At 44.4% G+C, this 27779-nt stretch overlaps 1 protein-coding gene across 2 annotated transcripts in view; it reads right to left on the reverse strand.

The window, feature by feature from the left end:
* Positions 1 to 27779, reverse strand: part of sorcs2 (sortilin-related VPS10 domain containing receptor 2) — a 736913-nt gene that overhangs the window by 15645 nt on the left and 693489 nt on the right. For both annotated transcript variants that reach the window (XM_055644862.1, XM_055644870.1), the window contains exons 19-24: positions 14276 to 14462; positions 10134 to 10267; positions 9915 to 10038; positions 6842 to 6954; positions 4537 to 4662; positions 2769 to 2868 (exon numbers count right to left, since the gene is read on the reverse strand). In XM_055644862.1, the coding sequence (XP_055500837.1) occupies positions 2769 to 2868; positions 4537 to 4662; positions 6842 to 6954; positions 9915 to 10038; positions 10134 to 10267; positions 14276 to 14462 (784 nt within the window). The remainder of the gene's footprint in view (positions 1 to 2768; positions 2869 to 4536; positions 4663 to 6841; positions 6955 to 9914; positions 10039 to 10133; positions 10268 to 14275; positions 14463 to 27779) is intronic.

Raw genomic sequence — 27779 nt, forward strand, 5'->3', positions numbered from 1 at the left:
TGTTATTTACCGCACAAGAAGTCCAGCCATTAAGCAAACTGAGCCTGGACTCCCTGATCATCTCACCGAGAAACTGGTGTTGTCATACAGGATTTAATAAAAGAAAACAGATCGGGTTCCTCGGGTCTAGGGTTTGATTTTATGATACACCCATATGGCAAACGACTGTGTATAACAAGACACATCTAACAATACATAGCATATACTCAGAACATTCGAGGTCAGAGTATGGAGTGGTTTATCTCTTACAAGAAACTGCATGATAGGGTCACGACTCAAACTATTTCAAGATGGCTAAAATAGGTCCTAAAAATGGCAGGAATAGACACTGATGTTTCAACTCTCATTCCACCAGGACTGCAGCAACATCCGCAGCAATATTATACAGGTACCCACAGACCAAATCCTCAGAATGGCAGGAGGGTCATTTAAAAAAAAAAAAAAAAAAAAAGGGGTTTTCCACAGGTTGTATAATAAACCAGTTAATTTGGAGCCATCATTGTATTAAGAAAACATTTTAGGTTCAACAAAATATTTTGGCCGATAGGTTACAGGGTTATGATTCTCAAATTTAAAAAAATGTTATATATTTTTTTCGTTATACCACACAACTCTTTGTATAATTGTGTTTTAAAACTACTAATGATGCTCTCTCCCAATACCCAAGGCAGTTGTGAAGCATGGACTCGTTCCACGGCATGAGGTCACAGAGCTTTGAAATCTTCACGAAGTCACTCACGTGACTCCGAAGTAAAATAGTAAGATTAAACGAGAACTTACCAGTTTGAAGTTTGATCTGTATTTTATGAGGAGTTACGATGAGGGAATTCGTGCCCTCCGCTCCCACCCTCTTATGATCATATCAAAAACTGGTATCTCTTTGATAATCTTACTATGTTAGATCATTATAGGTTTCTGTGACCTCACACCGCTGCTTTGAAGTATGACACGCATGCGTGGAAGCGGGCTTCTTCACGAAATCCCTCATCGTAACTCCTCATAAAATACAGATCAAACTTCAAACTGGTAAGTTCTCGTTTAATCTTACTATTTCATTGATCTATCAGGGACATGACAATAAAACACTCTTGACTCTTGATTCAGCAATATAGCCCCGACAGCCCTCATGGGAATGGATTTCCAATCATTCACTATCCTCACTGAAGACATTTCTTCTCATTTCAGTTCTGCACAGCTGACCCCTAATTTTCAGTTTGTAACCCTTGATTTGAATCTTCCCATTACTTTGATCCTAACAAAACATTAGAAGCGTAAGATATAATCAAACGGGCACAGTCTAATCAATATCTTCACAGGACATTCATCTTCTTTAAAGGAATCAATCTGGTGAACTTTTGTTACACTCTCGCTTGATATCTGTCCTTCGATAGGGAAAAAACATCTGTACATAGTTTCAAAGTATGGCTTTCTAAGGCCCATTAATGTTGCATTAAGACAATTTTATTCTTGTCTTGCAATAAAGGCCAACACACTTACATACCTAACTTCTCTAACTTCAAGTAGCCTTTGCTTTCCCTCTCTGTCCATCCCCTCCCCCTTCCCAGTTCTCCAACCAGTCTTACGGTCTCCGACCACATTTTATCTCTGTTCTGCCCACTCCCCTGACATCAGTCTGAAGACCCGAAACGTCACCCATTTCCTTCTCTCCAGAGATGCTGCCTGTCCCGCTGAGTTACTCCAGCATTTTTTGTCTATCTTCGATTTAAACCAGCATCTGCAGTTCTTTTCTACACTTACTTACCAATTGTTTGCTGTATCTGCATGGAAATAAACACAAAATGCTGGAGTAACTCAACGAAGCAGGCAACATCTCTAGAGAGAAGGAATGGATGACATTTCGGCTCGAGACCCTTCTCGAGACCGGACCCGAAACGTCACCCATTCCTCCCATGCAGAGATGCTGCCTGACCCGCTGAGTTACTTCAGCAGTTTGTGTCCACCCTCAGCATCTGCGGTTCCTTCCTAAACATTTTGGCTGCATGCAAATGTTCAGTAATTATTGTACAAGCACATTCTGGTCCCTCTGAACACCATTACCTTTCCATCTCTCACTGGCACAATTTAAGCTCTTCACTCAAGCCTAGTTACTTTATGTCCCACCTTCGTGCTTTCTAAATTTCCTGGGGTGATTAGTTTGCAACAGAAGGTAAATTCATCTGAAATTGGCTCATCGATAGTACGACTGGAGAGCAGATCCTCCAGAGATATTTCTCTCTCAAAACATGTTTCAGGAGCTCAGGCAATTATATCTTGGGCTGAGGTCAGACCAGTGGGTTTTTGACTTCAACGTTTCCAGTGTGTTGCAAGATTCTGGAATTGTAAACCTTACATTGGTAGGAGCTTTGTTGTCGAAAGTGTGGATGTGTACATTAGAACCTAACCTGACTTTAATAACTTTCAAGTCTGCTTTAATGGCAGACATAAAATGCTGGAGTAACTCAGCGGGTGAGGCAGCATCTATGGAGAGAAGGAATAGGCGATGTTTCGGGTCGGGACTCTTCTTTCGACTAATGTCGGGGGGAGGGGGGGGGAAAGAAAGGAAATAGGCGGAGACGGTAAGACTTGTGGGAGAACTGGGAAAGGGGAGGGCAAAGAGGGAGAAAGCAAATTAGAAAAGTCAATGTTCATACCGCTGGAGTGTAAACTACCCAAGCGAAATATGAGGTGCTGTTCCTCTAATTTGCGCTGGGCCTCACTCTGGCAATGGATGAGGCCCAGGACAGAAAGGTCAGATGTTGTGACCATACCTGCTCTGTAATCTGCCAATGTGACAGTCACTTCAACTCCAGGTTTTAGAGAGATTTTTACTTGGTTTTCCGTCAGAGCTTCGATTAAAGAATCGATTCCCTGTGTAGAGAAAAAAAAAAGCATAATAAAACCATTAACTGAATGAATAATTGCACAGCTGCAGGTCACTAACATCATTCTCAGGAACGACAATTCTAATCAGACATCAGAGCAACGCTCACTCAGATTGCAGGGGTAATTTAGTGGCAATAAACATACAACGAGTAAAATAAGCCATTTAATATGATGTTCATAGTAAATTTATGAAAGCATATTTAGTATTGGACTGGAGTCAAGGAAAGAGCGTTCACGTTGCATCCCTGTTTCCACCAATCTTTCCACCACCGCTCTCTGGCTGAACAACTAATCTTGTGTGTGGACTCGATAAGAAGAAGTAGTATTGGACTAAAATATTTTATCTTTCCTACTCTAATAGAGTCATAGAGTGATACAGTGTGAAAACAGGCTCTTCAGCCCAACTTGCCCACATGTCCCAGCTACACTAGTCCCACCTGCCTGCGTTAGGTCTGTATCCTTCCAAACCTGTCCTATCTATGTCTAACTGTTTCCTAAATGTTGGGATAGTCCCTGCCTCCACTACCTCCTCTGGTAGCTTGTTTCATACACCCACCACCCTTTGTGTGAAAAAAAAAACACCCCTTATCCTCCTGAGCTCCAAGGAATAAGGTAAGAAGGTACTAATGGGAGTTATCTACAGGCCCCCAAACAGTAGCCTGGATATAGGGTGCAAGTTGCAGCAGGAGTTACAATTGGCATGTTGCAAAGATAATGCCACTGTGGTTATGGGAAATTTCAACTGGGAAAATCAGGTTGGTACTGGACCCCAAGAAGGGGAGTTTGTAGAGTGCCTCCAAGATGGATTCTTAGAGCAGCTCGTACTGGAGCCTACCAGAGAGAAGGCAATTCTGGATTTAGTGTTATTTAATGAACCAGAATTAATAAGGGAACACAAGGTAAAGGAACCGCTAGGAGGTAGTGACCCATGTGTTTGTGGTGAATTCTAACACAACATTTAACTCCTTGAAACCCTGCACCAGAGGCTGCAGTACATTGTCAATTACTTAAATATCCATTAGTACTCCACAAGAACATAGCAACCAATTGTCTTCTCTGATTCATTTAATTGATGAAGAAAAAACTTTCACAAAAAAATGGAATGTGTTTTGCACATGGAAGCATTGACAATCAACTAAAGACAATGCCTTATAATCAACTGCTGCAGTAAACATGACCTGGTACCTGGCTTTTATCTAAAGGGAGATTTTGATTACAGACAAAATTAAGGTGCTACATTCGACTCTACAAGGTGTTTCCAGAGCTGGAAGGCAGCAGTGCAGCGGTTAGTGCTGCTGCTCCACACCGGACCCAACAACCGTGACCTTCAGTGCTGTGTGTGGAGTTTGCACCTTCTCCTTGCCACCATGTGGATTCCCACAGGTGCTCTGGCTTCCTCCCACTTCTCAATGACGTGCTGGTTGCACGGCTGTGAAATTACCCAAATGTTCATGAAATTCTTTTTCTCTGATGCTCTTGTTGGTTTTACTCTCGTCCACCCATTTTTGAAATATTATGGACAGATTCTCTCTTCTAAATTCATGAACCAAATGTAAATGTGACAAAATCCTTGATAAAATCAATGGTATAGAATTGGCTGTTTTCGCGCATATTTGCATGACCAGATTAACCACACAGCTTCACATCAGGCACCTTCTCATTGGTTGTGTTCCGTTTCCTCTTTGGTTTCTCTGGTGGCGGGAGCAGGTACAGTTCTGCCGTGGTGGGTAAGCCTATTCTTACCACTGTCAGCAGTAGTTCCTCAGGGATGCCTGTTGTCTGTAACAACAAGACAACATTAGTATATTTTAAACTTTTTCCGCTGACATTATTCTATCCCCTTTCAAATAATTGAATGGCGTGCAAGATACCTTTGTGCCTAGGATGAAATAACTATTAACGGACTGGCTATTAAAAATAGTTCTAAATGGCCACCACTTCAATTGGTCACCATGCCACAATCTTAGGTGTAGGAAGGAACTGCGCATGCTGGCTTAAACTGAAGATCGACACAATATGCTGGAGTAACTCAGCAGGACAGGTAGCATCTCTGGAGAGAAGGAATGGGCGACGTTTCGGGTCAAGACCACAATGTTTATGCCAAAATTCTAACAATGTTCATGAAGTTGAATGAAACATCATATCAGTTTAAGCACCCCAAAGGAAATTCCAAATATCCAAAGAGTGACAAGTTGGTCTTATAGACAGCACATGTGTATGTAACTATCTTGTAACTATCCGTGATAATGTGACCTACGTGGATATGAGAGACGCAAGCACAGCTTAATTCCAGATTTTTACATTCTTGCATGATAAAATAATCAATATATGTACTGTGCAGCAGCAGACAAAATTGTCAGTGTCATTTTCAGGGCAAAGGTTATATTCTTTAGCGAATGGTGAAATGTGATCTAATCATGCATGATTACTTGTGTAGGAAGGAACTGCAGATGCTGGTTTAAACTGAAGATAGACACAAAAAGCTGGAGTAACTCAGCGGGACAGGCAGCATCTCTGCAGAGAAGAAATGGGCGACGTTTCGGGTCGAGACCCTTCTTCAGACTAATTAGATAACCGCAGAAGATGCAACACCCGTCCCTATACCTCCTCCCTCGACTCTGTCCAGGGATCCCGACAGCCCTTTCAGGTTAGGCAGGGGTTCACTTGCACCACCTCTACTGTATCTATTGTTCAAGATGTGGACTCTTATACATTGACAAGACCAAACGTCAATTCCCTCGCTCTCTATCCCTCCCCCACCCAAGTTGCACAAGCTTAAGGGCCTGTCCCACTTGAGCGACCTAATCCACGAGTTCTGGTGAGTTTGCCTTCGACATACTCGTAGCATGGTCGACACGAGGTCGTAGGAGGTCTTCGTAACTCTCCTTCATGCTCGTGAGTGGCCTCCGCATTCTTGAGGCCTCAGCTAGGTCACGGCGTTTTTTTCAATAAGTAAAAAAAGGTCGCCATGGAAAAAATGGATACTTTTTTTACTCGTTGGTTTGGTCGTAGTAGGTCAGCATGTTATTTGTAGGTAATCGAGGGTAGTGGAAGGTAGATAGTCTTCATCATAGTCAAAAGGAGGTCGAAGGGAGGTCGAAAGAGGTCGTCTTCACTCTCCACTATTTGGTGTCCAAATTTCCCGAAGTTAATCGTAGCTAGTCGTAGCTAGTCAAAGCTGGTCTTCAAAATAGTTGAAGGAGGTGGAAAGAGGTCTTCTACATAGTCGAAGGAGGTCTTCAACATGTCATTTTTTCAAACTCTTCTAAACTTGCCAATTAGGTCACCCAAGTGGGACAGCCCCTTTATCGTTGTCACCCAACAATCAGCTAACAATGGCCTGTTTCCTTTATCATCGTTACTTTTTTGCATATCTTTCAATCATTGTTCTTTATCTCTACATCACCGCCTATATCTCTCGTTTCACTGATCCCTCCCTCGTCTGAAGAAGGGTCTCGATCCGAAACGCACCCATTCCTTCTCTCCAGAGATGCGGAGGCTGAGTTACTCCAGCTCTTTGTGTCTATCTTATGCATAAATGACTTGACTAATATTTAAGTCTATAAACAGTATACAGATAATTAGTTTGCGAAAGGGGCTGGATGTAAGTATTGGAAAGGCGCTGGAAATTCCAAAGCAGTGGGAAAGTAGGACCAGCTTGATTGGAATTGCATGGGACTGACATGTAAATGATTAGTTCAGCATCTTCTGTCCATGTTGTGATCATTCTATGATTCAATAGTAATAAAGGTGCTGTAAAGGTCTGGAAGATAATATAGCCTTTGTCACACTTGGGTATATTTTTAACCTGAGCAAAAATGACCGTTTATAGAAATGGTATTCTCCTTTCTCATTTCATATGTCTGCAAGATTCTAGCGATCTTTAATGGACACCGCACAATAATAAGTATCGCTCGCAACGATGCGATATAGGAGAAAGTATGTTTTACTCCAATACCTCTGCCAAAATCCTTGATATAACCTGTCCAATATCTTCTCTCCACTCTGGTACATTAGGATTGTAACTATCAATGTTCTGAGAAAATTCAAGGGGTAGGACTTCCAACTGATCTGAAAAAGACAAGGTTTGTTTAGTGTTTAAGAAAGAACTGCAGATGCTGGAAAATCGAAGGTACACGAAAAAGCTGGAGCAACTCAGCGGGTGCAGCAGCATCTATGGATCGAAGGAAATAGGCAACGTTTCGGGCCGAAACGTTGCCTATTTCTTTCGCTCCATAGATGCTGCTGCACCCACTGAGTTTCTCCAGCTTTCTTGTGTACCTAAGGTTTGTTTAGTCTTGTGGTACAGCATGGAAAGGTCAGCTGAGGTTCAAGCAAAGAGAGTGGGGAGGGGGTGCGAGGGTGGGTGGGGGAGAATGGGGGGGGGGGGGGGGGGGGGGGGGGGGGGGGAGAAAGGGAGGTGTTGTGGGAAGTTACCTAAAATTGGAGAATTCAATGGTCAATCACATTCACAACCGCTCTTGAAGGTGGCAGGGCTAATAAACAATGGGGTTAAGATGGCAAATGGTACACTCGCCTTCATTACCCGGGGCATTGAACACAAGAGCAGGGAAGATGTGCTCGAGCTTCATAAAACATTGGTCAGACCTCGGCTGGAGTACTGCGTACAGTTCTGGTCAACAAACTATAGGAAAAACATGGTGGCGTTGAAGAGGCAATGGAAGAGATGGAGGATCTCAGTTTTATGTTGCGACCAAAGAGACAAAGTCAGTTTTCCCTGGAGTGGAGGCGGTTAAGAGGGCATAAGATTGAGGGTATATAAAGTTCTTGATTAGTACGGGTGTCAGAGGTTAGGGGAGAAGGCAGGAGAATGAGGTTAGGAGGGAGAGATAGATCAGCCATGATTGAATGGTGGAGTAGACTAGATCGGCCGAATGGCCTAATTCTACTCCTATTCCTAATGACCTTATGACTTTATTACAAGGGGCGTAGATAGCAGAGACCGCAGGAATCTTTTTCCCTTATAAAGGTTAAGGGCCTGTCCCACTTGCCGATTTTTTCGGCCACTGCCGGCGTCATTAACTGACGTATCAGGGTCACGGAAAGATTTTGAACATTTCAAAATTCAGCTGCGACATAAACAAAATTGCAACACTTGAGGAAACACCAGGTGTCAATACGTCATCACGCCACGTGACGCCGCATCACTCCGCGACTTTTTCGGTGACCTGATACGTCCGACAATGATGCCAACAGTCGTCGAAAAAATCCCCAAGTGGGACAGGCCCTTTAGATAAAGCTAGAGGAGATAGGTCTAGGATATGGGGCAAGAGGGGTTGAGAGGGGATCTGAAGGAAACCTTATTCAGCCAGGGAATTGTGAGTACCTGGAAGACAGTGCCCGAGAGATTGTTGTGAGCAATGGCACTGATGGCATTTAAAAGCATCTAGAGGAGCATTTAAATTGCTCAGGCATTGAAGGCTGTGGACCAAATGCTGGGAGTAGGACTAATACGAATGGCAGCCTACTAGTCCGACAGGCCTGTACCCATGCTATGACTTTACGATTTTATTGAAATCCATTTATGAATGTATAATATGAAACAGTATTAAATATTATTGTAGGACAAATGGGATGCATTCTTTTGAAGTCAGCAGAAACATAGAAACATAGGGTGCAGGAGTACGTCATTCGGCTCTTCGAGCCAGTACCACCATTCAATATGATCATGGCTGATCACCCAATATCAATACTCCATTCCTGCTTTCTCCCCATATCCCTTGATTCCGTTAGCCCTAAGAGCGAAATCTAACTCGCTCTTGAAAGCATCTAGTGAATTGGCCTCCACTGCCTTCGGTGGCAGAGAATTCCACAGATTCACAACTCTCTGGGTGAATTTTTTTTTCCTCTTCTCAGTCCTAAATGGCCTACCCCTTATTCTTAAACTGTGACCCTGGTTCTGGACTTCCTCAACGTCAGGAACATTTTTCCTGCATTAGGCCTGTCCAATCACTTAAGAATTTTCCATGTTTCTATATGATCCCCTCTCTACCTTCTAAATTCCAGTGAATATGCCCAGTCGACCCTGTGAGGTCCATTGACCCTTATTGCCCTCCCTGCATTTCTCTGGGCGGAGGGGGTGCTGTGTACCTGGGATGGGATTCCTTGAGTATGGTGGGTACTATTGGACAGCTTCTTGGGTAAAATGGGCAATTGTGAGAGCATTCTTCTTCCCAGCTCCCGAAAATTGAAAAGCAAAAATCTCTAGAAGCTGGAAAAGTGAAGTAAATACAATGTTTTCAGGATAACACCAGGCTGAGGAAAATGGTACAAAACCCATTTTGGAATTCCCAATTCTGCCTAGGTGAAGATGGCCACAATGTGCGGGGTCATTCTGGTGCGATATCCAGTAAAGGGCCTGTCCCACTAGGCAATTTTTTAGGCGACTGTCATAGTCGTAGCAGGTCGCCTAAAAACCGGCGACTGGACTAATGGGCCTGTCCCACTTAAGCTATTTTTTAGGCGACTGCCGGTGACTATGACAATGGAATTCACCGAAGTCAGCACCGGCGACAACCTACGACAGCATTTGACAGAAGACATGCTACAACAAGTCCACGGTAGCCGACTGTCGGCGAAAAGTTTGAACATTTCAAAATCCAGCGGTGACCAGAAAAACGCTATGACTCTTTGGGCAACTGAGGAGACCCCTCACGACCATACAGGCGACACCCCGGTGACCGTGTGCTGAAAGCCTAGTCGCTGGCAGTCACCTAAAAAATCACCTAAGTGGGACAGGCCCTTAAAGAGATAGGAATTATAATGTCTGACAGTGTTTCTGTCAAAACGTTAACTGTTCATAAGGTCATAAGGAATAGAAGTAGAATTAGGCCATTGGGCCCATCAAGTCTATTCCGCCATTCAATCATGGCTGATCTATCTCTCCCTCCTAATCCCATTTTCCTATAAGGTCATAAGGAATAGGAGTAGTTCATTATAATATCTAAAACAAATAAGTCTTCAGGAACTGACATTTTCGAAGATTTTGAAAAGAATCGTTTTATACTTACCAAATATCCTCACCACTTTAGAGTCCTGAACCATGGAGCTACCACAGGAAGCCTGGACTGTGACTTTAATCTCACTATCCTCAGGAAAGCTGGTTATCAGACTGTTTTCCAGTGTGAGACGAGGCTGCAAGAAGTGGTACAAAAAACATGGCAAACCGTTACCTTTTCGCTCGTCGGAACGGCACTCGATAAGGCATGTATGTGTGAATCGTCACCCACCTCAAGACTGTCTCCCAGCCACCACTGAAAGACTGTGAGGTTGGAGTTGCTGGGCTGCAACAGTGCGGTCAGGTTCACTTGCTGGTTTCTGCGGATGACTGGCAGTACCTCCAGGTGCACGGCCAACAGTGGCGCTGAGGAGATCCGGGATAAAGGAGTCAACAAAGCATCCGCACACATCACCACGCAGCTAATCAGCATCTGGACAAGAACCGACTTAACAAGGTATTAAACATGTCTTGCATGCATTTGGCTAACCGGTTCACCGCCAAGATATTTTTTCCCACGTATATTTTTCTGCAGTCAAGGAGGACTTGACTAAGCCAAAACCAGTATATATCGGCGATGGCACTGAGATGTAAACAACAGCTGAGTATACTCAGATGTTGCCTTCAACAGGTTAACCTACTACATTTCACTTACAGTAACGGTTTTCAAACCATACACTATTGACTGTTGAGAAAGGTCGGGTTGGAAATGAGGAAATGTTTCTTCTCAGAGGTGAACAAATTATTGGAATTCTTTATCCTTAGAGCTATGGACATAGAGTCATTGAACATATTCGAGTCAGCTTCTGACAGGCATTTAAGTTATATGGAAGTCAAGGGAAATGGGAAGAGAATAAAAAATGACTTTGCAGTCAAGACTGTACCATCCGTGATCTTAGTAGAAGATAGACACAAAATGATGGAGTAACGCAGCGGGTCAGGCAGCATCTCTGGCAAAAAGGACTAGGTAATGTTTCAGGTCGAATCTGGTCGGCTTGAGAAGTTGACTGCCCATGTTTCTTATGTATACCTGGGAGGGAAACTAGATGAGTAACTATAGGCTGTGGATGGTACACACTGCCACCACTGTTGTTTGGGTCGGAGGGAATGAATGTTGGCAGTCATAGAGTGATACAGTGGGGGAAACAGGCCCTTCGGCCCAACTTACCCACACCGGCCAACATGTCCCAGCTACACTAGTCCCACCTGCCAGCATTTGGTCCATATCTAAGGTTCAAAGTTCAAGTTTATTTGCCACATGCACCAATTAAGGAACAGTGAAATGAGTTACCACGCAGCCACACAATCAAAAAGAGCACAATACACAATAGAATTTAACATGAACATCCACCACAGTGGAATAAACACTCTCAAATAGAATTACAGGTGCACAACCTTTTATCCGGAGTTCCGGAAACCGAAAAGCTCCGAAAACCGGACATTTTTTCCAGGATGTCATCTGCACACCAAAGCTCGCGTGAAGGAGGAAACTTTAATTCTTAGTCTCCTACCTGGTCGGAGAGGCGGGGAGCGGGCAATGCCTTACCAGGTTGCCGTGCAGTAAGCTCCAGAGCGCTGTGGCTGCCGACTCCCAACATCGCGGAGGTGGGGTTGCGGGCGTCGCGGTTGGAGCTCCGACCCCGGCAACTCTACCCCTGGCTGCGCGGCGCTCGAAATCCACTCCAGAGCTTACCGCACGGCGACCCGGTAAGGCATTGCCTGCTCCCCGCTGGTATCCCAGCGCTGTGGCCGCCGACTCCCAACATCGCGGAGCTGGGGCTGCGGGCGTCTGGCCGTGGGCCGCGCTGGATTTGGAGCACCGCGCAGCCAGGGGTAGAGTTCGCCGGGGTCGGAGCTCCAACCGGCGCCGCCGGCGGCCAGACGCCCGCAACCCCAGCTCCGCGATGTTGGGACTCAGCGGCCACAGCGCTCCGGAGCTTACTGCACGGCGACCCGGTAAGGCATTGCCCGCTCCCCGCCTCTCCGACCAGGTAGGGAACTAAGAATTAAAGTTTCCCCCTTCACCACATAAAATCCCTCCAAACTAACTGACTAACATCTAAGAAATGATTTACAATGATTCCCCGGTCTCCGGGGAGGAGGCAGCCGCTCCAGACTTTTCAAGCCGCCCGCGCTACCTACTTAATCTACGCTAAAAATCTTCCATGCCGAAATCCGAAAAATTCCGAAATCCGAGAAGTGTCTGGTCCCAAGGCTTTCAGATAAAAGGTTGTGTACCTGAATTCTACAACTTGTGAGCACATTTTCAAATAGACTTGAAGACAAAATAAAAAGTTGATTTATTCGTTTTGCCTCTATGGATACTGCCAGACCTGCTGAGTTATTCAAAGGTTCAAAGGTCTGTTTATCGTCATGTGTACCAGTTAAGGCACAGTAAAATTACCATACAAATTACCATACAGCCATACTAAAAAAAAGCAACAAGACACATAGCTTTTTCACACAAAGGGTGGTGGGTGTATGGAACAAGCTGCCAGAGGAGGTAGTTGAGGCTGGGACTATCCCAACGTTTAAGAAACAGTTAGACAGGTACATGGATAGGACAGGTTTGGAGGGATATGGACCAAATGTGGGCTGGTGGAAGTAGTGTAGCTGGGACATGTTGGCCGGTGTGGGCAAGTTGGGCTGAAGGGCCTGTTTCCACAGAGTATCACTCTATGACTGCCTTAAAAGTACCAATTGATGGCCTCCACTGTGGACAGCAGAGCTTTATTATTGATCTATTGGTCTGTGATCACTTAATTCTGACTATCGTATGATGTTTTTGCAAGTTAACATGTATGTTTTCCGATATTGTAGACTCATCGGACTGTCATGTCAAGGTTAAAAATTCCTGATGTTTCCTCAAGATTGACCCGTTGCACTTCTCACTGAACCGCTCTGGCCCCCCTGGTTTGACTGTAATGATTGAGTGAGTGAGTATACTGCGCCACGTGATTAAGTGGGAATAGATTTTCACTGCAATTGATGGTTCATTGCAACCCATGGTTGGCTGGTTTTGAGGTGCATGACCCATATTGAGTTTGCACCGGTTTGAGCTACTGCGGTACTTTGACTCCAAGGGCACTGTGCAATAGTATGATACGATAGAACTTTATTCACCCCAAGAGGGAAATTGATCTGCCAAGTCATAAAAACATAAAATACATGAAATTAAAATGGAAAGGACTGGGGATGTGCAAAGATTGGATGGGGGGGGTGGGGGGGGGGGGGGGGGGGGGGGGAGAGTCGAGTCTCTAAGTCTATCCCATGACAGGATGGGGAGGATTTGTACAGTTTGATAGCCACAGAGAGGAAGGATCTCCTGTGGCGTTCTGTCCTGCATCCTGGTGGAAAATCCCAACATGGTGAGATGCACCTGGAGCAGATAGATGGGCATGATTGAGTTCAAGTTGGTCGATCCCTCATGACCCTCATGATAGTTCACCCATCACCCGTCGACGGGACTCTGGCAGCTTAGTCTGTGGTGACACTGGCCTTGTTTATGATGGTGAAGCCCATCCACTCCAGTTACAAACATTTCCATTTCCCATTCCTACAATGAAAGCGGTGAAGCCTGACAAGCTCATGAGCAACACAATAATATTTCAACAAAACCGAACAAAGATAAATAATCTCACTTTCGCCACTCCCTGTTCGATAGCTTGAAGAATCAGGCCAAATGCTGCACATTTTCTCGACAAAATGGACACTTGTCATAAGTAATAGGAACAGAACTAGGCCATTCGGCCCATCTAGTCTACTCCTCCATTCAATAATGGCTGATCTATCTCTCCCTCCGAACCCCATTCTCCTGCCTTCTCCTCATAACCCCTGACACCTGCACTAATCAAGAATTTATCCATCTCTGCCTTAAAAATATCCATTGACTTGGCCTCCACAGCCTTCTGTGGCAAATAATTCCACAGATTCACCACCCTCTGTCTAAAGAAATTCCTCCTCATCTCCTTCCTAAAGGAAGGCCCTTAAATTCTGAGGCTATGACCTCTAGTCCTCCCACACACAGAGGTACAGAGGAACAGGTTTAACTCTCCTGAATAGAATGGTTTCCATTCCTAGTGGCAGAAAGTGCAAATTCAAGAGCAAAAGGGTTTAACGGTGGTCTTGCTGAATTGTATAGACTCTTCAAAACAATTCCCCTAGTAATCCAAAATCTTGGGAAAAGTGGAAAATATCACAATTTATACCATCAATCCCACCGAGCATTTTTTTTCTCATAAAGATCGTCAAACATTTTAAAGAATATGTTTAGTTTAGTTTAGAGATACAGCGTTCAAACAGATCTTTGGCCCACAAGTCCACGCTGACCAGTGATCACTAATACAACAGTGAAAATGCGATGCACCAACTTACTGTTGACCTGAATGTAAACCATGGCTTCATCAGACCCTGCAGAGTTTTCAGCTTTGACAGAGACGCGGTAGATTCCTGGGTTCTCGTATCCGTGCTGAATTGGCTCATCCATGAGTGTGAGGTTCTCATAAATGGCCTTGAAACCATCCCCGAGATCCACCTGATACTTTGTGTTCAGTGTGTCACCCTGTAAACGAAAGAAGTGTCAGAACAAAGGAGCTAATGAAGATTGTATATCAAGCGGTGGGTGCACTATACATTCCCTGAGGCGTGCAGACATAATCAATGACAAGTCCCCAAAGTCCCTGCTGAGTTGTGGCTGGATCTTTCACAAGGATGTGTAGTAAACACCATTCTCTGTCATGCAAGGTACATCTGTTTGGGCACACATCTTCCCTCCTCCCACCCATCCATCATCTCCCTCCCACCCTCCCCCACTCCCTCCTCATACGCCTCCCCACCCCACCCCACCCCCAACCCCCCACCCACCCCCCTCTCCTTTTCAAAGAGAAACTTTTAAAGAAAGATAAAATAGGAAAGGCACTGGCAAATACTAAATGTTGTTACAATGATTGTGAGCTAATTATGGAGAGGATTACTGAATAATATCCACAACACAATGAAACAATGAACACAATGAAACTCCAACTAACCACAGAGATGTTTGTACAGATAAAACTGATATTTCATTTAGGAATTATAACCACCTGCTGAGATTATATAATCATGACATTCTAGCCTGTGATATTCCACAAAATCTATGTTGAAGTGTTGACATACTGAAAGTATAACACAAAACATTTTCTCGTTCAAATTTCTATTGATGCAAACTCATTTATGAGGAATATTTTTAGGAGAAGGATATGAATTAATTGTTCATTAATTCTCCCTTTGAATTTTGATCTTATTTATTTCAGTGGGCAGTCACAGTGGCACAGTGCTGCCTTACAGCAAAATGCAACGCCAGAGACCCGGGTTCGATCCCGACTACGGGTGCTGTTTGTATGGAGTTTGTACATTCTCCCCGTGATCTGCGTGGGTTTTCTCCGGGATCTTCGGTTTCCTCCCACACTCCAAACACGTACAGGTTTGTAGGTTAATTGGCTTGATTTTACTTCAGAGTCACGTGAAGAACCCCGCCAGGACGCATGCCTGTCATATCACTACACGCATTGCAAAACAATCAGGCGGGGTGGAACGACGTTCCCCCGCAGCGGCAAGTTTAAAAGCCGAGACCTGCAGGTAAGAGGTACTCTGCGGTCTTTTTTGTTGTTCCCATACTGTTTTACAGGTGGGGAGTCAATGGACAAGTCCAAGAAAACGACGAGGGCTGCGACAAAGCTGGCGGGGGAGGACCGCGGAGAGTTGCGGGTAGCCAGCAGTGGCCAGCGGCATATAAATCACCCACAATGGGAACAACAGTGCCTGACTTCGCCCCCGCAACGGCCAGATCTACACCGTGGCCGGGCGGTAAGGCAAAACAAAAAACCAACAAAGTCGTTGACTCGGACGAGTCCGACTTCGAGCAGCCGCGAGCGGCCAGCGACCGTGAGCGCTGGAGCCGGATGGAGCGACTTATGGAGCAAATGCTCCAACGTGACAGGCTCCGGGAGATGGAGTCCAGTCACTGTGGGCAATTTATCACACCCACAGCAGCACCTCTTGTAGGGCTGCACAGTGCATCTCCCTCGTCAGAGGGGAGTACTGGGGGTCAATTCTGGGCTGATCTTGAAGAGGGGTTTGCAGAACAGAAATCAAGTGTGCAAGGGGTGCAGGAAGATGAAAATCTACTGGACATGGTGTCCAACTTCATACAGCCAGACCAGACTGGCCGAAACCTGGAACAAAAACTAGCTGCCAGTATTGATTATATGTCATTTAAGCAGCTACAGGAACAGGCTGTGATGGACACCACGGCAAGACACTTGGCACCAGGAAACTGTATATCCCTGAATGTTCCCATCGTAAATAATTGCATATGGAAACACGTCGGAGCAGGAGTTAGAGGCATGGATGTCAAACTCCAAAAAGTACTAAAGCTCCTAACAGCGGGAATAACAGCTTTCGCCCGCACAGTAGATGAGAAGGAGATGTTGCAGGATCAACAGGATGCACTGGCACTGCTTTGCTATACGCAATACGAAATAAACAGCATCAGGAAGAGTGCCATCCGACCTGCTTTAACACCGAAATTCACAGGTCTGTGCAAACCTGGAAACACAAAACCACCAATTTTACTATTTGGAGGAAACCTATGCAAGCAAGTCAAGGAGCTCGATGAGGAGGCAAAAACCCTGGGGCTCATAAAAGCGACATCATCAAGAACCTACTACGGCCATAAACAGCACCCTTATGCACCCACCAGTAGAACAAGACAAACTGGTGAAAACTCGAAGGTCCGTTACACCGAACATTGGTCTTTTTTAGGCCATGGCCCAGACCGGCCTTTTTGGAAGATGCGCAAACCTCCAACATCAACCAAACCACAAACCCAGACACCGGTGCCTCAACCTCCACGAAGGATTTACAAAAAGAAGTGAACCTGCCACTGGTAACTATGGAGGTAGGTGGGTCTGGTTCCTTACAAATTGCAGGGAGTATGGAGGTTGGGGGGAGATTACACTTCTTTCTGGATGCATGGAGTATGTTAACTACAGACACTTATATTTTAAGCAGTATCCAGGGATATACCATAGAATTTATACACAAATATAGCCCTCCAGTTCAGAATGTACCGAACCGAATGTTCGTACTTTCAGGTAAAGAAAAATCAGAAGCACATGCTGAACTGGAGCGGCTTTACACAAAAGGGGTAATTGAAAAATCCCAACACGAACCGCTAGAATTTGTGTCCAATATCTTTACCAAAAACAAAAAAGATGGTGGTTGTCGCATCATCATAGATTTGACCAATTTGAATACATTTGTACAATATATTCATTTCAAAATGGAAACCTTTGTTACTGCTAAACAATTAGTTTCCAAAGGCTACTTCATGGCTAGCATCGATTTAAAAGATGCTTACTATTCAGTGCCTATACGAGGTGACCAATGATGTTACTTAAAATTCAACTGGATGTGACAGCTTTGGCAGTATAGAGCCCTAACAAATGGGTTAACATCAGCCTCCAGGCTGTTCACTAAAATTTTTGAAACCAGCCCTAGCGTTTCTGCGGAAACAAAAACACATGGTCATGGCATATCTAGATGACATACTTATTGTGGGCAAAACTTTGGAATTGGCCAAAAAAACTGTAACAGCCGCAAATCAATTATTTGAAAAACTGGGGTTTATCATCCATCCAGTTAAATCCAAATTAACACCTTCCACCACAATGGATTATTTGGGGTTCACCATTGACTCAGTTCACATGTCGGTGACTTTGCCAAAGGGAAAGGCTATAGTCTTAATAGAGGCTTGCAATAACCTCATTGACATCAGTGAACCATCCATCAGATTGGTAGCAAGAGTAATTGGCAAAATGGTGGCTGCTTTTCCAGCCACACAATTCGGACCTTTACATTACCAAAATTTACAGAGGGCAAAAATACGAGCACTCAAAATTAATGCTGGTCATTTTGACAGACCAATGAAGATACCAATCAAAGCTATAATGGAACTAAAATGGTGGAGAAATAACATTCGGCATTGTTCCAATCCAATCATTATGAGCAACCCTTCCATGGTGCTACAAACTGATGCCAGTGCACTTGGTTGGGGTGCTACCAATTCCATCTCCAGCTGTGGAGGTAGATGGAATGCATAGGAGGCGTCATTATTACAAACACTGGGCATAAACTACCTGGAAATGTCGGGTGCATTCCATGGCCTAAAGTCATATTGTTCTGGGTTATATCACCAGCATGTTAGACTACACACACAATACACAATACACAATACAATTTATTTGTCACTTGAACCTCATAGAGGCTCAAATGAAATGTTGTTTCTACAGTCATATACACAAGAAAAAAAGACCCAAGACACAACACAATTTACACAGACATCCTCCTCGCTGTGATGGAAGGCAAAAAAAAAAACTTATCTCTCCCCTGCACTCCCCTCCCAATGTCAGAGTCAAAGCCCCCGGCCGGCGATGGCAATTGTCCCGCGGCCATTAATGCCGCGCCGGGTGATGCAAGGCCGACCTTTTTTTACTCGTGTACATTTTATATCAGGCTGAAAAAAACGGCGCAACTTACTTGAGGCCACGAGTAAGCGGAGACCACTCACGAGCATGAGGAAAAGTTACGAAGACCTCGTGGCGACCATGCTGCGAATAGTAGTCAAGGGCAAACTCGGCAGAGGTCGCCAATTAGGTTGTGAAAGTGGGACAGGGGCTTTAGCCTCATTTCATTTATTTCACCATTCTGTTCTCATGGATGCTTGGCTAGGAATACTATTACACTTCCCGTGCGTTGTAAGCAGATTTCATTCACAGGTTAGTTTTATCTAGTCTGTAGATTGATGAGCTAGTCTCCTCTCTCTCGCTGATACATCCAGAAGATTACCCACTTCAATTTTTTTTTTGTAATTGTGAAATACAAAAACAGTAGTTTCAATCAAGGAAACATTTATTTTGTAACACATTCACTGAAGACTAAATTTGTGCTGCTCTTATTTAATGTTATAATGGATCCTTATAAGAGCTGTTTTGACAATAGAAAATAGACAATAGACAATAGGTACAGGAGTAGACCATTTTGCCCTTCGAGCCAGCACCGCCATTGAATGTGATCATGGCTGATCATCCCCAATCAGTACCCTATTCCTGCCTTCTCCCCATATCCTTTGACTCCGCTATCTTTAAGAGCTCTATCCAACTCTCTCTTGAAAACACACAAAGAATTGGCCTCCACTGCCTTCTGAGGCAGAGAATTCTGTAGTAGCCATTTAACTTAACTCAGTATGTTATAACTATAACCAGTTACCTTTACATTTTATCTGCCTGTAATTATGTGGGTGTGATTTATAGGTAGTCTGTGGCGTGTTTGTGGCTGGGATTCTCGCGCAGACTCGCTAGTAGTTTAGTTTGAAGAAGCATGGGGCAGAGGTCACAGCTTTCCACCATGCATGAGTTTGACCACGAGTAAGATCAAAATGTGCTTAAACAAGAAGAAGTTTGGATGAATATCTTACTGTTTTTACTATTACAATAAATAAATTAATAATTAAGAGACTGTGTTTGGAAGATTTATCTTTTGACGGCATTGAATGTCTGGTGGAGAGCTCGTGGATGTGTATCGATTATCTTCTGATCCTGTCTTCAATCATATTGACTAAAGGAAAAAATCCTTGAAACGATATGAAAATCTGTCACTATGAATTCCAGATTCACAAAGTGAAAAGCTTTTTCCTCATCGTCGTTCTAAACGGCATACCCCTTATTCTTAAACTGTGGGTTTATTGTATATAATATCAATTCAAAATTATTTAATTGATATTACTAAAAATCAAATAAAAATTGGATACAAAAAGCCACAATCTGCAATCCCAGTCGCGTATTAACACTATCTCACTACTTTTGCACCAAACAGTAGATTATATTGATGAGGCAACAATTAGATGACTTTTTAAAATGCTTAGGAATGCGTAGGAAGGATCTGCCGGTGATATCTTACACCAAAGATAGACGCAAAATGCTGGAGTAACTCAGCGGGACAGGCAGCATCTCTGGAGTGAAGGAATGGGTCACATTTCGGGTTGAGAGCCTTCTTCCAACTGAGAATCAGGGGAGAGGGAGACGAAATATGGAAGTGTACAAAAAGCATGTATGGTGCTTTACACCTTAAGGGCCTGTCCCACGAGCATGCAACTCCAAGCGGCAAGCGCGACCTAACGTGGTCGCTTGAGCCGTACGCCCTCGCGGGGCCGGTCCCACTTCGATTGGCGAAGCCATATGGAGTTGTGAGGAACTGGTCCCGACATCGCGCGGGGCTCCGAAAAATGACCACGTTCAAAAATTCCGCACGTCACGCGCGAACTTCCCTCGGACTTCGCTCGAACTTCACATCACTCACTCGACCTCCGAGTGGCCCCTGCTTCTGGTTTGTTCACGCTCGCCGCATGCAGGCGCATGCTGGTGGGACCAGCCCTGTACGGGGATCACTCGACCTCCCCGCGGCCCCCGCTTCCGGTTTGGGCGCGCTTGCCGCATGCAGGTCGCATGCTCGTGGGACAGGCCCTTAACGTTCTTTCTGTTTCCAGGCATCAATTACTTAGTATGACTTGAATAAGTGCAGAGATGGGACAGAAATAAATTACTTTCATTTAATTCTTGAATCCAGAGAGTTGATAGATTTTATTTTGAATTATGTAAGTTCTGGAAATGCAGGTCTGCTGCTTCGGTTTACTATACCTATTCTGACTGCCAAATTATTTTCTGAAAGCGCTGAATTCCTTGGAATTAATCAGTCTAGCACAGTCTGTATCTTTTAAATATTTGGTAGACACAAATTGCTGGAGTAACTCAGCGGGACAGGCAGCATCTCTGGGGAGAAGGAATGGGTGACGTTTCGGGTCGAGACCCTTCTTCAGACATCTTTGAAATATTTATTGGATTCTAATTGCTCGTCGCTGAATTACTTTGGGCAAACAACTAAACTTTTTGTTGAAGATTAAAAAAAAACACAATTGAGGCGTATAAGAGAGGAATAGATCGGGTAGATGCACAGAGTTTATTGCCCAGAGTAGGGGAATCGAGGATCAGAGGACATGGGTACAAGATGAAGGGGAAAATATTTAATAGGAATCTGAGAGGTAACATTTTTACACAAAAGGTGGTGTGTGTATGGAACAAACTGCCAGAGGAGGTAGTTGAGCCTGGGACTATCCCAATGTTTAAGAAACAGTTAGACAAGTACATGGATAGGACAGGTTTGGAGGGATTTGGACCAAACGCAGGCAGGTGGGTCAAGTGTAGCTGGGACATTGTTGGCCGGTGTGGGCAAGTTGGGCCGAAGGGCCTGTTTGCACATTGTATCACTCTATGACTCTGATTAGGTTACACATGTTGTGACATCGGTATTATGGAAATGATGTTACAAAAACAACATCTAAATATGGAAAATGATTGTTGAGTGAATGATGCAACATTCTCACAGGAAATTCTGATAACATTAGCATCATTTTCAGCTGTGTACAGCTACACACTGCCCAATGTTAGAAGCGTTAGCTCATCCTAAGACTATTAATAGAATATTGTGATCATCATAATATATATATATATACATATATTTACTGACAGCTACTATCGAAGGTGGCAGCTGTGATCTTGTTAACACATGCAGTTTGTTTTATTCCTGTAACTTACGTCAGAGTTACAGCTGATGCTGAAGGCAGTCTGTAATTGAATCTACTTGCTAGCACAAATTGGAAATTTATACTTCCAGATGAATGTTAGTGCATTTTTGCATGGATTCAATGCCAGATTTTATCTGAATTTGTGAAGGAAAACTGGTAGAACATGCGGATAGACACAAAATGCTGGAGTAAGTCAGCGGGACAGGCAGCATCTCTGGAGAGAAGGAATGGGCGATGTTTCGGGTCGAGACCCGTCTTCCGACTGAGTCGGGGCAAAATATTAACTCGTGTTCTTAATTCCAATAATAGGTAGTCGATGGTAAACGTGTGCGGCAGGAGATTGATGGGGTCTTGAGATGCTCCAGTCAATGGGTGAGGTTTCATCAGCAATGGGAGAAAGTTCGTCGCTCAATGTCAACTCACCTGGAATTTGAGGTTTTGTATTTCACCTCAAGCGAGGTCAAAGAGACACAATCTGAACCAAACATCTGTTTAAGAAGGAACTGCAGATGCTGGAAAATCGAAGGTAGACAAAAATGCTGGAGAAACTCAGCGGGTGGGGCAGCATCTATGGAGCGAAGGAAATAGGCAATGTTTCGGGTCGAAACGTTGCCTATTTCCTTTGCTCCATAGATGCTGCCTCACCCGCTGAGTTTCTCCAGCATTTTTGTGAACCAAACATCTGGTGCCTTGTATGTTTTTAAAATTAAATAACATCTTCAAAAGGTTCTTCGTGATTAACGAGCAACAGGGTGAATGTTAACATTCTCCACAGAAATCAATGAAAAAATAAAATGCTCCAGATCAATAGTGATTGTTTGAAAGCTAACTAATTTTGACATGTTGAAGGGATGTGCATAATTGTCTAAGACAATTATAAAACTCTCGTCTTTTAAATGTCAAGGGCTGAGGTAAGGTAACTGATTAATTGATTGATTAATCAGAAGATACAGCAAGGAAGCAGGCCCTTCAGCCCGATGAGTCCATGATGACTATCTATCATCGTTCACGTTGTTCTATGTTTTCCCACTGTCACATTCATTCCTTACACACTAGGGTCATTTCTACACACTATCTATCATCGTTCACGTTGTTCTATGTTTTCCCACTACACATTCATTCCTTACACACATAGGGAACCCTTGGAGGAAACCCATGCAGTCACATGGAGAGCCTGCAAACTCCGCACAGAGAGAACCCAAGGTCAGGATCGAACCTGGGTCTCCTGAGCATTGTGAGGCACCAGCTGAGCGACTGTGCTGCCTCTGTTTCGTATTTGTGGCAAACCTGGGAAATCACAACCAGAATGGCGGGGGAAATAGCGTGGAAATAACAGAAATTAAGCTAAAAACCTACGTTTTTTGGATGTGGGAAAGGCAGAGCTGCGGGAGGAAATCTAGGGAGGCTGTGCGTCTCCACACAGACAGCACCCGAGGTCAGGATTGAACCTGTGTTGTGATGCAGCAGCTCCACTCACTGCTCTACTGTGCAGCCATTGGGACCAGAACACTCAGCGTAACTAAATTATCAGGAGCTGTTGAGGGCCTGTCCCCCTTTCACCACCTAATTCACGACCTCTGCCGAGTTTGCCCTTGACTCGGTTAAGGATAAGGGGGAAATCCTTTAAAACCGAGATGAGAAGAACTTTTTTCACACAGAGAGTGGTGAATCTCTGGAACTCTCAGCCACAGAGGGTAGTTGAGGCCAGTTCATTGGCTATATTTAAGAGGGAGTTAGATGTGGCCCTTGTGGCTAAGGGGATCAGGGGGTATGGAGAGAAGGCAGGTACGGGATACTGAGTTGGATGATCAGCCATGATCATATTGAATGGCGGTGCAGGCTCGAAGGGCCGAATGGCCTACTCCTGCACCTAATTTCTATGTTCTATGTTTCTATGACTCATCCTCGCAGCATGGTCGTCACGAGGTCGTAGGTAAGTCGTAGGAGGTTGTGATGCTAGTCGTAGGTACTCGTGGCATCAAGTAGGTCGGGGCGTTTTTTCTAGCATGATGAAAAATGTCCACGAGTAAAAAAGGTTGTGTATTAGGTCATGAAAGTGGGACAGGCCTTTTACTCGTGGGTCAGAATCTTCATGACCAACATATTATTAGCAAAGCGTGGCATCGCGGAGTACTGATTGTAGATGATCCATGGATGGTGATTGTGGATGGTGGATGGTGGTGCTGGCTCGAAGGGCCGAATGGCCACCTCCTGCACCTATTTTTTATGTTTCTGTTAACTTCACTTTGTGCTTGTTTAAATTCATCGACATGTCAGCATGATATATTTGAAAAGCGAAATTAAAATAATTGGATTTTCCCTAATGACCAGCCGGAGAATTGTACCAGGGGTTGCAGGCGTCAGATTAAGGAGGGTCCAAGGACAGGCCCAAGCTCGTTTCAGGGTGGGTGGCGATAATTCAATCAACAAACTGCTGACAGTTCTGCTTGCCCACTACAGGAAGGATATGGAGGCTTTGGAAAGGGTGGAGGGAGGTTTACCAGAATGCTGTCTGGATTAAGGGGTATTAGCTACAGGGAGAGCTTTTAAGGCAGAGATACACAGATTCTTAATTAGTGTGGGTGTCAGAGGTTATGGGGAGAAGGCAGGAGTATGGGGTTAGAAGGGAGAGATAGATCAGCCATGAGTGAATGGCGGAGTAGAATTGATGGCCTAATTCTGCTCCTATCACTGACAGTATGTCATGAACAGAATTGGATTGTTTTTTTCTGGATCGCTGGAGATTACAGGGAGACCTGATGGAAGTATATACAATGATGAGAGGAATGGGTAGGGTAGACAATCAGATTATTTTTATCAAGGTATATCAATCCCATTTCAAAAATGTGGTTTTAATGCTGAAATGTTTTAAGCTGCACCAGATGTACCACATCTTTCCACTCTGAAATGTGTGGGGAGCAGAGGGAAAATTAATATCTGTCTATGCTCAAGGCATCGAAAGACTACAAATCAACGATATTTCTGCAGTAATATTCATAGAGTGATACAGCGTGGAACGAGGTCCTTCCAGCCAACTTGCCCACACCGGCCAACATGTCCCAGCTACACTAGTCCCACCTGCCTGCGTTTGGTTCATATCCCTCCAAACCTGTTCTATCCATGTACCTGTCTAATTATTTCTTAAATGTTGGGATAGTCCCTTCTTCAACTACCTCCTCCGGCAGCTTGTTATGCATCAGATTCTTATTAAATCTTTTCCCCTTCGTCTTAAACTCCTGTCCTCTGGTCCTCGATTCCCCTACTCTGGGCAAGAGACTCTGAGCATCTACTCTCAACTACCTCCTCTGTCAGCTCATGCCGTACACTCACCACCCTTTGTATGAAATGGAGAAACTTGACTTTGACTTTTGTTTTGGTATAATTCAATACAGGTGTCAGGGGTTATGGGGAGAAGGCAGGAGAATGGGGTTAGGAGGGTGAGATAGATCAGCCATGATTGAACGGTGGAGTCGACTTGATGGGCCAGATGGCCTAACTCTGCTCCTATCACTTATGACCTTATGAACAGATTTGGATTGTTTTTTCTGGATTGCTGGAGATTTCGGGGAGATGGAAGTATATAAAGTTATGAGAGGAACGAGTAGGGTAGACAATCAGAATCTTTTTACCAAGATATAAAAAGATGGCCATGGTGGTGCTGCAGTAGAGTTGCTGCCTTACAGCGCTCGCAGCGTCGGAGACCCGGGTTCGATCCTGATTACGGGTGCTGTCTGTACGTTGTTTGTACATTCTCCGCGTGACACGAGTGGGTTTTCTCCGGGTATTCTGGTTTCCTCCCACACATCAAAAAGACGTGCAGGTTTGTAGGTTAATTGCCTTGGTATAAATGTAAATTGTCCCTCATGGGTGTAGGATAGTGTTAATGTGTAGGGATCGCTGGTCGGCGCGGACTCGGTGGGCCAAAGGGCCTGATTCCACGCTGTATCACTAAACTAAAAATCAAATACTCGAGGCAGAGGTTTAATATGAGAGGGACAAAGGAGATGTGTGATCAAGTTTGTTTTTACACAGAAGGTGGTGATTGCCTAGAACGTCCTGCCAAGGGTATTGATCGAGGCAGATATGTTAGTGGGATTTAAAAGGCTTTTGGGTAGGCACGTGGATATGTGGTGAACGGAGGAATATGGATTACCTGCAGGTAGATAAGTGATGGTCTTGGCATCATAATGAGCACAGACATGGTGACCTGACGGGCATGTTCTTGTGCTGTAATGTTCTATGTTCTATGTGTAAATTATCTATTTATGCTCATAAGTTAAAAGTACTGATCCAAAGTGATACATGCACTGGCCATTATGCTAGTGTAAAGCTAAGGGATCAATTACATAATGCTTGATTATGCCTGTGCTATACACAGTAGCTGTGGCAGCTAGAGCTTCATTCATGTATAATTGATGCATTTGCTCTTTTCATCAGTACCTCCCCTCTTCCTTGAAGATATTGATCCCTCAACAGAATGCAGAGACAGCTGCTGTAATTACAGTTCTTTTCACATCGCAATTTTCATGTGCACACTTTGCCACTTAATATAACCCTCACCTTTAGATATGCAGCTTGTCCTCACAACATTCCCATCACGCACATTGCCACGATTTTATCAATAGTGTTGAGCAGAAGGAAATAATTCACAGATTCAGAAGTTATCAGAGTAGAATTAGGCCATTCGGCCCATCGTGTCCACTTCGCCATTCAATCATGGCTGATCTCTGCCTCCTAATTCCATTTTCCTGCCTTCTCCCCCTATCTCTAAGATAGAATTTGTCTATCTCTGCCTTACAAACATCCACTGACTTGGCCTCCACAGCCCTCTGTGGCAATGAACTCCACAGATCTGACTAAAGAAGTTCATCCTCACCTCCTTTCTAAAAGAGCACTCTTTAATTCTGAGGAATTTAATAGTAAGATTAAACGAGTACTTACCAGTACGAAGTTTGATCTGTATTTTATGAGGAGTTACGATGAGGGATTACGTGAAGAACCCACCCAGCGCGCAGGCGCGGCATACTTCCAAGCAGCGGTGTGGAATCACAGATAGACACTAGTTGAAGTAAAGATAGTAAAGACCAACGAGACATTAGTCCGAATTTGATCTATATAATGAGGGTGGGAGCGGAGGGCACGTAATCCCTCATCGTAACTCCTCATAAAATACAGATCAAACTTCGTACTGGTAAGTACTCGTTTAATCTTACTATTTTACTTCGGAGTCACGTGAGTGACTACGTGAAGACTTCAAAGGTCTGTGATTTCAAACCGTGTAACAGTTATATCACTCACTGCCGAAAGATCATCGAGGGAGGAAGTGGTAGCTAAAGACCAACAAGTTTGTTTAGTTATAAAAGAAATGTTTATTAACTATAACAAAAAATAGCTCCCATGGGCTTTAAATCATAACTTTGCGGTTTCTAAAATGGTATCCGCAAAGACGTCCTGTTCCATCAGCGGTTTCCTGTAAAATCGTTGGAATGTCGATTCCCTTGACCATCCCGCTGCTCTGAGGATGTGGTCTAGGGGAACCTGCATCCTATCCGCCGCTGAGGTGGACGCTGCCCTGTTTGAATGGGATTTTAAAACATTTGTGTTAATCCCTGCCATGCTGAGGACCTGTTTCAACCATCTGGATAATGTCTGGCTGGTAACCCGTCCAAAAGGCTTTCTGTGGCTAACCCATAAGGCTTTCTCTCTCCCTCTAAGCGTTTGGGTTGTGTCTAGATAATGATGAAGGTGGGTCACCACACACAGCCTAGGTTCTGGAGGGTAAGCCCGGAAGATCAACGGGGAGTTTGATGTACCTGGTCTACTTTGTTTTACCAACCCCGGCATGGTGAAAGTAATGGTATCTGGGGTGGTCACCATGTAGTTCAGATTTAGCTGATGGAGCGACTGAACCCTTTGAGCTGAGACAAGCGCCATGAGCATGAGGGTCTTATAAGTGGACTGTTCCAGGCTCAGGGATCCCACCGGAGGCCAACCTCGAAGGTGTGTCAGAACTACACTCACATCCCACATCCCACATGTGAGTGTATCTAGGTGTAGGGGGTTTGGTATTAAAGATCCCCTTAAGGAGTCTGATGACCAGAGGGTGGGATCCCACACTATGCTGTTCTATCGGCATGAGGTATGCGGACAGTGCGCTCCGAGCCGTATTGATGGCACTGTAGCTCATCTTGAGATCATGGT

This window comes from Leucoraja erinacea, chromosome 1 (genome assembly GCF_028641065.1).
Source record: "Leucoraja erinacea ecotype New England chromosome 1, Leri_hhj_1, whole genome shotgun sequence".
NCBI classification, from domain to species: Eukaryota; Metazoa; Chordata; class Chondrichthyes; order Rajiformes; family Rajidae; genus Leucoraja; species Leucoraja erinaceus.